The sequence below is a fragment of the Agelaius phoeniceus genome, chromosome 23 (assembly GCF_051311805.1).
Source record: "Agelaius phoeniceus isolate bAgePho1 chromosome 23, bAgePho1.hap1, whole genome shotgun sequence".
Lineage (NCBI taxonomy): Eukaryota > Metazoa > Chordata > Aves > Passeriformes > Icteridae > Agelaius > Agelaius phoeniceus.
The window spans coordinates 7,013,165-7,026,552 of record NC_135287.1 but is presented as its reverse complement, the minus strand read 5'-3'; the positions used below and the strand labels follow the sequence as shown (position 1 = coordinate 7,026,552).

The window sequence follows — 13,388 nt, the reverse complement described above, 5'->3', positions numbered from 1 at the left end:
ATCAACAAAAACCCCAAACTGTGAGCAATGAGTGAATTCAGTGGCAACAGAACTGACCAACAAGAAGTGGTGGAGCAGATGCTGCAAGGTCCCACCCCAAAGTTACAACCCCATTCTGTCCCACATGTCCAAGGACACAATTCCACACCTGTCTGGAACAAAAACCACCTTTTTTTGTCCATAACAAAAATCAGCTTCTCCTTCCCGAGCGCTGCTCCCACTTTAGCAACCCCCAGGAATTTTACAGTTATTCCCAACCCTGGCTCCCACTTAGCTCCCACGTGGGAATCTTTGGAAATTGCCATCAAACATGGAAATGCAGATACTCTGGAAGGCTCTGACGCAATGCCAGGCAGGGATATTTTTAGTTCTAATCCATTTAAAGTGCTAAATTCCAAGGGAATCAGCAGCATTGCTTTCACTCACCACTCCAGCTGCATTCCTCTGCTCCCACTGCTGCTGCAATCTCCAAGGAAAAGGAGATAAGAGAACCCTTGGCCTGATAAGGAAATATCTTTTGTTTCTTTAATGCTTGGAGGTGCTTCTGCATGTGCCACTAAATAATAAATCACACCCCATAAATCTCCTGGACACAGAGGACACTGCAGGAACCCATCAATAATGCAGGGCCCAAACCAGGAGTTGGGGATTTCTATTTTTATTTCCAGGCTGCTTTGGATGGACCAATTTAGGCTGATAAAAAGCAGCTCCTGAGAATGCACAGGAGCTTTGGGATAGGGCACTGATCACCCTCCAGACCTGCCAGAGTGCCTGCAGCTACAAACCAGAGCCTGAAAGTCAGGGCTGAACACAACAAAAATGGTCCTGAAATTCAGGGATGAACACAAGAAAAATGGTCCTGAAATTCAGGGATGAACACAACAAAAATGATCCTGAAATTCAGGGCACAACACAACAAAAATGGTCCTGAAATTCAGGGCTGAACACAACAAAAATGATCCTGAAATTCAGGGCACAACACAACAAAAATGGTCCTGAAATTCAGGGCACAACACAACAAAAATGGTCCTGAAATTCAGGGATGAACACAACAAAAATGGTCCACAATGGCTTTGTGGTTGCATTTAAATCCAGATCCAGTCTCATGAAGCAAGAATTCTTCATATAAAAATGGCTTCTTTTAACCAAAATAAGATGGATTTCAAAACTTGGGATTTCATCTGCACATTCTGGCACATTCTGCTTTTTTGGGGGGATTAATAGGTAAAATGTAACTAAAACAGAGGCAGGTTATCAGAAACTGAAGCACACCTAGTAAAAAGCAAAAAAAGCTGTAATTTATTGTATTAGATAGCACTAACAGAGACTGTCCTAAAGGCAGCCTTTAGAGTTCCCCCATCTCCCACAAGGTATTATTTTCACATTAAAATAATGCAATCCCACAGGCTTGGGCATAAACCATTTATTTCTACTCTTGTTTTTATCAGCATTTATTTCTACTGTTGTTTTACCAGCAAACACCAAGCAGTGCCATTGATAAAAGCAGAAATTCCTGAAGTGTGTTTGCCCAGAACATCAAAAACCCACAGCAAACACACTCCAGGGACTGCTCCAAGGGCACCTTTTCACTTTGAATATTCAATAAAATAATGGCAAAAGCTGCTCCAGAAATGGTGTGGTTTTAAAAAAGAGCGTTTTAAAGAGATTTTAAAAAAAAATCAAAGGGTTTGAAGTTCAGTTTTCTCCTGGAAAAGAGACTGAGTGAAAAAATACCTCAGGGCTGGGTTTGCTCAGGGCTTTGCTGATGATGTTGAGATTTTTTGTTCTTACACCAAGTGTGGGACACACAAAATGCTGAGAGATTGGTTCAAACCTTCCCAGAGCTCCTCAGAGCACCCAGCAAGGAAAAAAGCAGAGTTTACATCAATTTTTGTGTTTTCCCTCCCCACCCACACAGCAGGTCACATTAACTGCAGTGGGAGCAGCCAGGCAGGGCCTGGGTGGGAGCAAAAAAAAAATCCCATTTTCCCTTTCAATGAAAAGCCTGGTTTTTCACCAGGTGTAAGAAAGATCAGCACAAGCGATTTATTTAAAAATAAATGGTCGTTGTGCAGATTTACATTGATTTTTACTCAAGGAGGCAGTTGGAATTTTCATAGGGATCCCTCAGTACCTGAGAGCAGGCGAGAAAAATTCCTGGATTCCTCCCTGGGTATTCCCTGGGACTGGATAAAAGCAGGATTTACCTCCTGGTGCCTGATACCGTGCAAAACCAAACTGCACACCACAAAAATCCCACCTTTTTTGCCAGGAATTAAAGCATCCTGAAAGCAACAGAAACACCCATTGCTAGACAAAAATAACTTTTATTCCATATAAAGTATTTATAACTAAATAAATTTTTATTTACTAGTGTTTATACTAAATAACTTTTACTCTAAACAGAAATATTTCTTGCTCTGGAGCTAACAGCCATGCCAGCCTGCAGTGGGAAATTAAAATTACAAACAATCACTGCAGCACTACGTTATTTTTGTCCATGAAGCACAAACCACTCCAAGTTTGCTTGTATTTCATGAAATATTCATTTCACAGAGAAATGGAGAAAAATCAGAGAGCAAAATAGCCAAAGCCCATCCCAAATAAAACCCAGTGGCAAAGCCATTGTGAATCAATATAAATTAAATCTCTGATCTGCAGCTCTTTTTGCAGGAAAAAAAAAAAAAGTTGTTACAAGCTGTCTACAATAAATAAATTTAAAATTTATTCCCTTCATGTATTTCAGCTTCCCTCCTTCATTCCCAACAAACCCCAGCCAGGAATAAAAGGAATAAATGGAATAAATGGAATAAATGCTGTGAGCGTTCCCAGAGATCATGGGGAGATTAAAGTGCACAGGATTTAGGAGTGTGCAGTAATTCCTGTGTCTGCTCCACGCTGCACTGGGGATTATCTGCTGCAGACACAACTGCAACACTCCCCAGCTCTGTTCCTTTGGCTCCTGCAGCTCCCAAGAATTAAAAAAGTTCCTTGGCCAAGCAGCTGTTGGTTGTGCTTTGCTAAAATGCCCAAAGTGTCTTCCTCTCCCCGTTAACACAGTGAAAAATGCAAAATTAAATCCTCCAATGTTATAATTAGCCAATAATGATTGAGCATTTTGATCCCCTGCACTGCATGGGATCTGTGATGCACATTAAGAAATTTGAAATCAGTTTTATTTTGGTTATTTTGAGGATTTCAGAGCACACCCAGGTGGGCTCTAAGTGCTTTACCAGAGCAGTGCCACAGCCTGCACACAATTAATTCAAAACCATTTGAAGGCAGCTCTCACTAAAGGGAAATACCAGAATTGGTTGTATTCAGTATTTCCTGCTACACTTCACCTCCAGACACTGCAAGTGCAATGGGCTTTAAATGGGATTATCAGGGAAATAAATGGGAATTGGCTGCCAGGGATGGTCTGGGGGCTTCCTTCTGACTGCAGTGACACAGGCAGAAAATCCACCCAGTCCTACCCCAAACCACCCACACAAAAACCCAACAATTCTCACTCAAATGCAGCAAAAATGAAGAAAAATGCTCTCCCTGTCTTGCTGCCTTAAAGCATCACCAAATTACACAAAAATCCCTCGTGCTCCCGACAAAAATACCCAGAAAATGCCATTTTGAACACGGAGAACAACAACATTGGCTGGCAGGGGTGGTCTGGGGGTTTCCTTCTGACTGCAGTGACACAGGCAGGGCTCTGCTGCACCATGAAAATCCACCCATTCCCACCCCAAAACACGCACACCTAAACCCAACAATTCTCACTCAAATACAGCAAAAATGAGCATTGAGCAGAAAAACGCTCTCCATGTCACCAAATCACACTAAAATCCCTCATGTTCCCTACAAACATGCCCAGAAAATCCCATTTTGTGCACAGAAAACAACAACAAACACACCAAAAGCTCCACTCCAGTGACTCATTTCCACAAAGACCTTAAAAGCAACCTCAGGCCAGGCTGAACATCGTCCCTCAAGGCTTTCTCAGCTCCCTGGGTGCCTGTTTGGAACTGCTCCTTTCCATAAGTTCACTGCTGAAATTCACCCTAGCAGGGAACCCTGCCAGTGCTCTCACAGAACCAAATAATCAAGTGTAAGAAAATGTGCCCAGGAGTTGATAAAAGGAGGAAAAGCAGGAGCAGAGAGACACCGAGGGCTCAGCAAACAGCTCAATAATATTGATTAAACACAAAGCCAGGACAACAGCGTTTGGGGAGCACAGGGATAGTTCACTGCTTGTCTGAAATGCAGATTTTTCCTTCCAACAAAAGGTTTTCTCCAGCACAACCAGGATCAGTTTTCACCTCTCTTCACACCATGGGCTGGTGGTAACTCACAGGCACAGCCTGCAGCCCAGTTCTCTACTCATTGTACAAAATTCCTGGACTAGAACATTTGTATGTACATCTGTACCCATCCAGATAGATATATATATTTTTTTTTTTTCTTTTTTTTATCTGCCCATTGTCTCCTTCAGAATACCAACATCACCCACTGAAACATCCCTACTGCTCACTCAAGTCCATGTTTCAGTATCTACAGGGTTTTTGAGATTTGTGCAAAGAAAAGGAGCCAAAATCTCCCCTTTTCTGGATTTTTTCACCCAGACACAGCTCATTAACACCTCACCTCACACTGCCCCAGAGCAGCAGCTGAAGTCACACAAAACCACATCACCAGAGGAATGCTGTGCTAGTCCCTGTTATTCCAAACCCACACAATCTGAGATTTCCATAACCTTTACCTGGGAGAAATCCTGTTATTCCCAAACTCACACAATCTGAATTTCCCCACCCTTTACCTGGGAAATCCTGTTATTCTCAAACCCACAGAACTGAGATTTCCATAACCTTTGCCTGGGAGAAACTCTGTTATTTCCAAACCCACACAATCTGAGATTTCCATAACCTTTACCTGGGAGAAATCCTGTTATTCCAAACTCACAAATCTGCCATTTCCCCAACCTTTACCTGGGAGAAATCCTGTTATTCCAAACCCACACAATCTGAATTTCCCCAACCTTTACCTGGGAGAAATCCTGTTATTCCAAACCCACACAATCTGAATTTCCCCAACCTTTACCCAGGAGAAATCCTGTTATTCCAAACCCACACAATCTGAATTTCCCCAACCTTTACCCAGGAGAAATCCTGTTATTCCAAACTCACAAATCTGCCATTTCCCCAACCTTTACCTGGGAGAAATCCTGTTATTCCCAACTCACAAATCTGCCATTTCCCCAACTTTTACCCCCTCCAATTTTCCCAATGGGATCAAGACCTCGAGCTTGGCCTGCTGAAATCTCAGCTGCCCAATATTTAATTTTACTCCCCAGCTGCCAGAAGAGCCAGGGAGACCTGGGGGTGAATATTTGAGAATTTAGTGCCCATTTGGCAGGGCAGAGCTCCGGGCACTCGGGGCAGTCCTTCCCCAGCCACTGCCCGGGTTCTGCTGCTCTCAGCCCCTCCACTTGAATGGAATAAAAACCCTTTTGAGCACCACAATCCCAGAGCCTGCACAATGCACATCAGAGCTCCTTTGAGAGGGTGATTAATATGCAAGGACAGGCTGGGCTCTGAGGAACCACCACGAGCATCCCCGGCCCGAGCTGCCCTCAATCCCTGCTGTGTTTGTTTCAAACTGTGCAATAATGCCACAGATTAGAGCCCAGTTTGCCCATATTGTGCCAACACCACCAATCTGGCTGCTCCTATTTTAGATTATGAAATAATGCCACAGATTAGAGCCCAGTTTGCCAATACTGTGCCAACACCACCGATCTGGTTGTTCCTATTTTAAATTGTGCAGTAATTCCATGCATTAGAGCCCAGTTTGCCAATATTGTGCCAACACCTCCAAACTGGCTGCTCCTGCTTGAAATTGTGCAATAATTCCACAGATTAGAGCCCAGTTTGCCAATATTGTGCCAACACCACCAATCTGGCTGCTCCTATTTTAAAACATGCAATAATTCCATGCATTAGAGCCCAGTTTGCCAATACTCTGCCAACACCACCAATCTGGCTGCTCCTATTTTAAAATAGGCAATAATTCCATAATCAGAGCCCAGTTTGCCCATATTGTGCCAACACCTCCAAAGTGGCTGCTCCTCCTTTGCTTTTTATTCAAACCCAATATCCCACATAAGAAGGTGCTGGGAAAACAATGGGATTTCAATTTTTGAATGCTTAATGCACATCAGTATTCACTGTAAAAAGAACTGCACTTTGTAAATAAATTTTTAGGGTTTTTTTTCCATAAAACAAGGGCATTTACAATCCTACAGCTTGATTTCAGGGACAATTAACTAAATTCTGCAGGAATATATTGCAGTTGTAGTAACATTTTAAAGTATTTTTTATACAGTTGCTTTTGGGACAAGAGATATTAAACATCTGGGAAAGGCCATTCAAATATGGAGGCAACGATTTTCTATTTCCATTGTCTAAAATCTTCATCACTTTATTTCACCATTTATCACCTGCTCAATTCCCCAGCTCAGCCAGGGCTCTCCTCTGCAAAGGACCTTGAATTTCACTGATTCTGACCAAACTCTGCCCAAAACGTGGCCTCAATGTCACCTGGCTCATTTCTTCCTCTAACCCTTCCTTTCACACAATTCTCCATTTCTGTAACAGATTTACACACTCCCATTCATGTCTTTGCAGTCATATTTCAAGTTAATCAATGTGGTAAATGACAATTAACCACAAACCAGCAACAAACAATTAACAATTCTTGTTCATCCGAAAGGTTCAAGGGTGATAAATGTCATGAACATAAACAAAGAAGGAAAAGTGGATTAAATATTCAAATAAGCTTCTATTATAACTGTTTTTATAAGAGTAGAGGTAGGAAAATCACAGAATGATTGGGTTGGAAGGGACATCTTGAGGTGATCCAGTGCAGGAGGGGAGGGCAGGAGGTCACCAGGGGTCTGGCCAGGTGTGTTCTGAAGGTCCATGCATGGAGGATCCACGATTTCCCCACTCAGCCTGGTCCAGGAGTCATCCAACAAAAATAATAATAATAAAAAAATAAAAATGAAAAGAAAACAGGGATTTTGGTGTGTTTTCATCTGTGCAGAGAGGATTTGCTGTGCTGTATTCCAGTTTGCTCTGTTGCTGGGAGATCCTGGCAGTCTTCACTCCTTGCCAGCAGGGATTTGTCCACATCCACGTCCCCTGGGGCCTTCTCTCAGCCTCTCCTCACACCAAAGATGCTCCTCCAGTCCCTCTGCAGGAAATCCACTGGCTGTGGTCCACAATTGGACCCCACACTCCAAACGTGGCCTCAGCACTCAGAGGCAGGTGGATTTTTAGAGAATTAACCCAACTCGCCTGATTTTAACAACCAACTGTGGAAAGCACCTACCCTGATTGACCCAATGGCTGTAACAGCCTTAAAAACTCAGCTAGAAAGAAAACATATACATAAATATTTCTGTTCAAGACATGATGAGATGGACAATTCTGCAACAATTCAAGCAGTCAAGAGTTTCTTTAAATGGATTTTGGTCCTGGCCAGTGATGCCCTGGTGAAGTGGTGGACATTTGTTTTAACTCAAAATAAATCAAATCTGCTTCCCTTTTAAAGAAATCGACCATTTCAATGGATTTCCCAAATATTTTTCCACGTTATTCTTCCCAGGCTGTACTGACCCAGCCAACTCCCATTTTCCCAACACCCCCTGCATCTGTCCTGTCACAAGATCTGGATGAAAATAGAGGATGGATCAGCCCTGACACAGATCCCATTACTGCCTGCAGCCCCAAATGGATTTCCTTGCATCAGAGGTGGGACATGGCCCTGCCTGGGCCAGAGCAGCAGGAATGGGATCAGGGCCAGCCACCCCTGGGCTCTGTCCCATCTCTGAGCTGGTTTTCAGCCTGAGCTCACCTGGGACCTTTGGTGCCTCCATCCCTGGGCAGGGCAGGAGCACTGAACCCACACTGAGCAATTACAGAGCAAACAGAGATTCCTGCAAATCCCCCCCAGTTCCCAAGCCCAGCTCTGTTTCTGCAGAGGCAAGTGGAGACATTCATCTTCAGGCACAAGCACAATTTTTATCTTGCTCTTGCTCTGTGATTTCTGCTGCTCAGCTCTCCATCCTAATTATTATTCACGTTGAAGAATTCAGATAACTCCCCCTGCTCTTAAGCACAGCTCTATGTGACTCTACCCCACAGCTGCTGCTGCTGCTTCTTCAGAGGAATCTTAAAGCAATTTGCACTTGCTGTGCAGGATAAACCTCCCATTGTGTGCTGTTCCCCAAAAATCAGCTTTTCCGGCAGCTGGGCTGAGGCTGCTGATGCCCCACATTTGTCCCAGTCAGAATTTAGCTGATGCACCTCCAGTACTCAAATTCTTGGGTCGAAAGCAAGCTCAGAAGCCAAAGCTGTAACAGGGTCCAAAAAATGCTCTGGGGACGTTTTCAGGTGGCTTTGGGTATTTTAGAAGATGTCAGCACCTCCCTTGGTGGGGAGTCCTGCCCTGGGGGCCCAGTTATTCCCATTCCCCAGTTTACAAACAGCAAGGAAAACACAATTCTGCTCCTTGTCATTTCCAAAGGTCCATCTTTACAAGTGAGTCACACCCATGGGAAAGGACAGAACTGGGAAATAACCAAAGAAATCAACACCCTCATTCCAGAGCACCTGGAAAACGCAGCCCTGGCAGCATCAGATCCTTGCACAGCCCAAGGTGCTGTGGCACGAGGTTTGCCATGGAGTCAGAGCCACTGAGGCTGAAGAAGCCCCCCAAGGCCATCAGGTCTGAGCTGTGAGCAGTCCCCACCCTGCCCAGAAATTCCTTGGACACCTCAGGGATGGGGAATCCAAAGCTCCCAGGGCAGCCCTGCCCGGGTTTAACCCTTCCCAGGAGGAAATTCCTGCTGAAACTGAGAATTGTTAAGGTTGGGAGAAACCTTGAAGATCATCAAGTGTCACTGTCAACCCTGCAACAGCACCGTGTTCAGCACCAAACCCTGCCCCGAGTGCCATTTCTGGGCACTTCCAGGGATTTTCAGGGCACTTCCAGGGATGGTGACTCCATCCTGTGTGTGCCATTTACCCTGGGAAGGTCTGGAATCTGCATCACCAACCCTATGGAGAGGGATTATCTGCTTTACCATCAATACAGCGAAAAGTACCGGATTTAAAGCCATACATTTATTTAATCTGAATTTTATCCTTGATTTTGATCCATTTCCCTCCATTCCACGCGCACTGCACACCCAAACCCCCATGAAAACCTCCCTGCAGTGGCTGCCTGAGCCAATCCCGGAGGCAGGCAGGAGCAGGAGCTGCCATTTGGCTCCGGGTCACTTCAAAAGGCATCGTTGCTAATGAGCAGCTGCATTTCCCCACCAGGAACCCAGAAGGGCCCTGCTGCCAAGCCCTGCTCATTTCCATCCCCGTGCACAGCCAGCCCTTTGCTCCATGCTAATGTGTTTTCCTAAACAAAAGGAGCCACAGCCAGCCCAGAGCTGACCTTCACATTTGCTCCTGTGATTTGGATGCCTCAGAGTCTTTTTGCCTGGTGGCTCTTTTTTTTTTTGTTTTTTTCTTTTTTTTAAATCACATTAATTCCCGAAAAACATGCGCAAAGGAACCATCCAGGAGAGAGGAGCTGCTGGGAGCCGTAGTTCCCTGCCAGACACACCCTCAGCCCAGTTATCCCCATTCTCCCAGTTTGTAAACAGCAAGGAAAGCACATTTCTGTTTCCCTGTCATTCTCAAAGTGAGCATTCACGAGCGATGGCTTTGCTTGTCTCACATCCGTGGGAAAGGGAAGAATTAGGAAATAAACAAAGAAATCAACGCCCTCTTTTCAGAGCACCTGGAAAACACTGCCCTGCTGGCATCAGATCCTTGGAGCTTTCTCAGAATTCCCTGCACAAAAGCCACGACTCAATTCCAGGGGAAGCAGCTCCTCCCAGGCTGCCTGCAGAGGCATTTGGGGAAGTTCACAGTGCCCATCTCACGCTGAACGCACTGCAAAGATGATGTTTCCAAAACCACCTCAGAAAGCCACCAAAAAACCCGCAGAAATGTGCCTTTTTCCTATCACCAGGTGTGTAAAACAACGAGGAAAACCGCAGCATGGCCTTTGAAACGAGGAAATGAACTGGGCTTTGTCTCCTCCCCGAGCCGTCCCTCTGCTCCTCGCAGACTGATGGCAGCAGATGCAGGATCCCCTCCTCCTCCTCCTCCTCCTCCTCCTCCTCCTCCTCCTCCCCCAGCAATTGGTTCTGCTTCCCTGGCAGCCCGTGCAGGAAATCCACGGCATCGCCCTCCCACCCCAAACAAGCAGGAAAACCATCAAAAAACCCCCCTGGCGTTCTGTGCCCAGCGCCTGCACCCAGGCAGAGCAGTTATCCTTAAAATACATTTCTGGAGCCCAGCCAGGAAAAGTGAAGGCACTTTCAGCCTGGAGAGCAGCCACAATGTTTAACACTTAAAAACCGGGTAGTTGTGGAGTTACTCATGTGAAATGTCCTTAAAATAAACCTCTGACAAAACCCACACGCTGAAGACCCAAAATAAAAAAAAAAAAGCCAAAAAACAAAACCCAGCCCAAGAGTCAGCTGGGGAATTTTCAAGTTCATGTGTCAAGGGGATAAAGTTGATACAAAATCCTCTCTATTCTTTAGGAAACCGCAGTTCTCAGGATGCACATGAAAGGAGAGGAGCCATCTGCTCTGTCTATAAATCAGCTTCTACATTATCAGAGAACGTTTTAATTTTACAGCAGACTAAATAAAATAAATCATCACTACCACAGGCCACGGGGGTACACACGAAATGTGGAATTATTCTAAAAGCCATAAAAGACACGGTTTGGTTGGGAGCCCACCCCACAACTGTGCTCACACAACAGTTTCCTCAGGGATTCCTCACTGATGAATATCTCCCTCTTGCCTCCTCTTACATTTAAGCTTAAGGGTTTTTATAGCAGCACAATCAGAAAATAAATAAAAATAAATAAAACACCCTCTTGCACTGACATCTCCACAGCTTTCAAAGCAAAATTCCTTCTCCTCCATCACAGAGTGGGGGAAAAAAAGAAGGAACACAAGCAGAGCATCCTTTAGGGTGGAAAGCAGAGCTGGATGTGCTTGGTGCTGCTTTCACCATAAACACTGCTGCTGCTTTGTTCTAGCTTTTTAATATTTTATTTGGTTTTTGTGTTCTCCATTTTGTGCTGATTTAACAGATCCAGCTGTGCAGCTCCCTAGGCAGTCTCCATATTCATAATTATTATTATTGGATAAACATGTATTCGAGTGGGGCAACAGATGATATGCAGATAATTTTTCTTTTGCTTACTCCCATTTATTTCCCCTGGGGGGGAAAAAAAAAAGAAGAACCAAAAATCCCCAAAGCAAGGCGCTTTATTGTGGCCTCCCCCAGCGGAAAAGGGCGGCGGGGATGTGTCAGATGTGTCAGATGTGTCAGGGATGTGTCAGGGATGTGCAGCCCCGGGGATGGGAGGGTGTGGCCGGGCAGGATGCGGAGCTGGGCAGGGCAGGAGCGGCTGGAACGGGAGCGCGACCCCCCCGCCATGCACAGAGCCCCTCACGAGCACTCCTGGTTTTTATTTGAATTAAACAGAGGCTAAACGGAGAGCCGGGCAGGGCGCAGGGGGGGCGGTGATGTTAAACAGGTGGCTCGGGTCTGGCAGCAGCCCTGGGGACACTGGTGGCACTGTCACCGCGACAGCCACTGTCACCGAGAACGCAGACAGAGCCCCAGCGGCGGTAATTGCTTAAGGAGATAAAAATCCTCAGCGTGGGGAGGAGGCAGGGAGGGAGCACGGCAAGGACAGACACACGGACAGCTGCGGGGAGCGCGGGGACACGGACACGGCACCGGGGAAATCCCGGAGCGCCGCCAGGCGCGGGGACAGCTGCGAGGGGGCGATGGCACCGCCGGCCCGGGATGCTCCCCGGGGACGGGGCACAAGGGCTGAGGAGCACAGGACAGGACGGGACAGGGAACAAACACCGGCGGAGCGCAGCGCGGCTGGGGAGCGCTCCCCGGGGAGCGCCGGCACGGACAGCGCCGGGGAGGAGGGACGGACGGACGGACGGACGGATGGATGGCTAGCATAGGGAAACGGCTCGGAGAGGGGATGGAGCACACGGGGATGCGGCTCTGAGCGGAGATGGAGCACACGGGGATGCGGCTCGGAGCGGGGATGGAGCACACGGGGATGCGGCTCGGAGCGGGGATGGAACGCACGGGGATGCGGCTCGGAGCGGGGATGGAACGCACGGGGATGCGGCTCTGAGCAGGGATGGAGCTCGGAGCGGGGATGGAGCACACGGGGATGCGGCTTGGAGCGGGGATAGAGCTCGGAGCGGGGATGGAGCTCAGCAGGGATGGAACGCACGGGGATGCGGCTCTGAGCAGGGATGGAGCTCGGAGCAGGGATGCAGCTCGGAGCAGGGATGGAGCACACGGAAATGCGGCTCGGAGCAGGGATGCGGCTCGGAGCAGGGATGCAGCTCGGAGCAGGGATGGAGCACACAGGGATGCGGCTCGGAGCAGGGATGCAGCTCGGAGCGGGGATGCAGCTCGGAGCAGGGATGCAGCTCGGAGCAGGGATGCTGGCTGGGGCGGGGCCGGCGCAGGTGTGGCCGCTCCATCCCGCCGCTCCCAGCCCACCTGCCGCTCCCGAACCCGGGGCGGTGGCGACCCCGGGGGGGTCACCGCGGCTACCGAGCGGCCACAGCGGGGCCACCGCACCACGGCTCGCGCCCGGGGCCGCTCCACAACGGCAGCGCCCCGCGCCCCTCCTTTTTCTCTTTTTTTTTTTTTTTCCTCTCCCTCTCCTCCTTCTCCTTTTATTATTCCAGCCGCTCTACGGCGATCGCATCCCTGGCTCCCTCCCTGGCCGCGTCCGTGCCCCGGCAGGCGGCGGAGGGCGGCGGCCGCGGGAGCATCCTCGAGCCCGCCGCGACCCCGCACGCAGCATCCCCTCCGCGCCCATTGTCTGCGCCCCCCGCGCAGCGAGCCCGGCCCCGGGGGAGCCCAGCCCAGCCCAGCCCAGCCCGGCTCGGCCGCCTCCTCCTCCTCCTCCTCCTCCTCCTGCTGTCTCCGCCACCCCGCGGCCCCGCCGAGCCCCCGCAGCGCGGGGTCCGCCCGAGCCCATTGTTCGCGGCGCGCCCCCGGCCCGCCGTACCTGCGGCCCGCAGCAGGACGAAGGCGCAGGGCAGCACGGCGAGCGGCAGCAGCATCGCACCGGCGGGAGGGAGCGGCGGGCCGGGGCTGCGGGCGCGGGGAGGGCGCGGGAGCCGAGCCCGGCGTGGCCGCTCCGCTCAGCGCTGCGCCCGCCGCGTCCCGGCGCCGCCTGACGGCGCTGACTGACGGAGC

The 13,388-nt window shown here is 48.7% G+C and overlaps 1 protein-coding gene across 11 annotated transcripts in view; it reads right to left on the bottom strand.

Annotated features, from left to right (window-relative positions):
* NCAM1 (neural cell adhesion molecule 1) overlaps positions 1–13,388 on the bottom strand; it is a 93,698-nt gene extending 80,310 nt beyond the window's left edge. For 6 of the 11 annotated variants that reach the window (XR_013185042.1, XM_054647365.2, XM_054647369.2 and 3 more), the window contains exon 1: positions 13,198–13,387. Coding sequence is in view for 10 of the 11 variants with exons in the window: in XM_054647365.2 (XP_054503340.1) it covers positions 13,198–13,252 (55 nt within the window). In the remaining variant the exon portion in view is untranslated. Of the gene's footprint in view, positions 1–13,197 lie in introns of all 11 variants that reach the window. The other 5 variants (XM_054647361.2, XM_054647362.2, XM_054647363.2 and 2 more) reach the window with 2 other exon arrangements.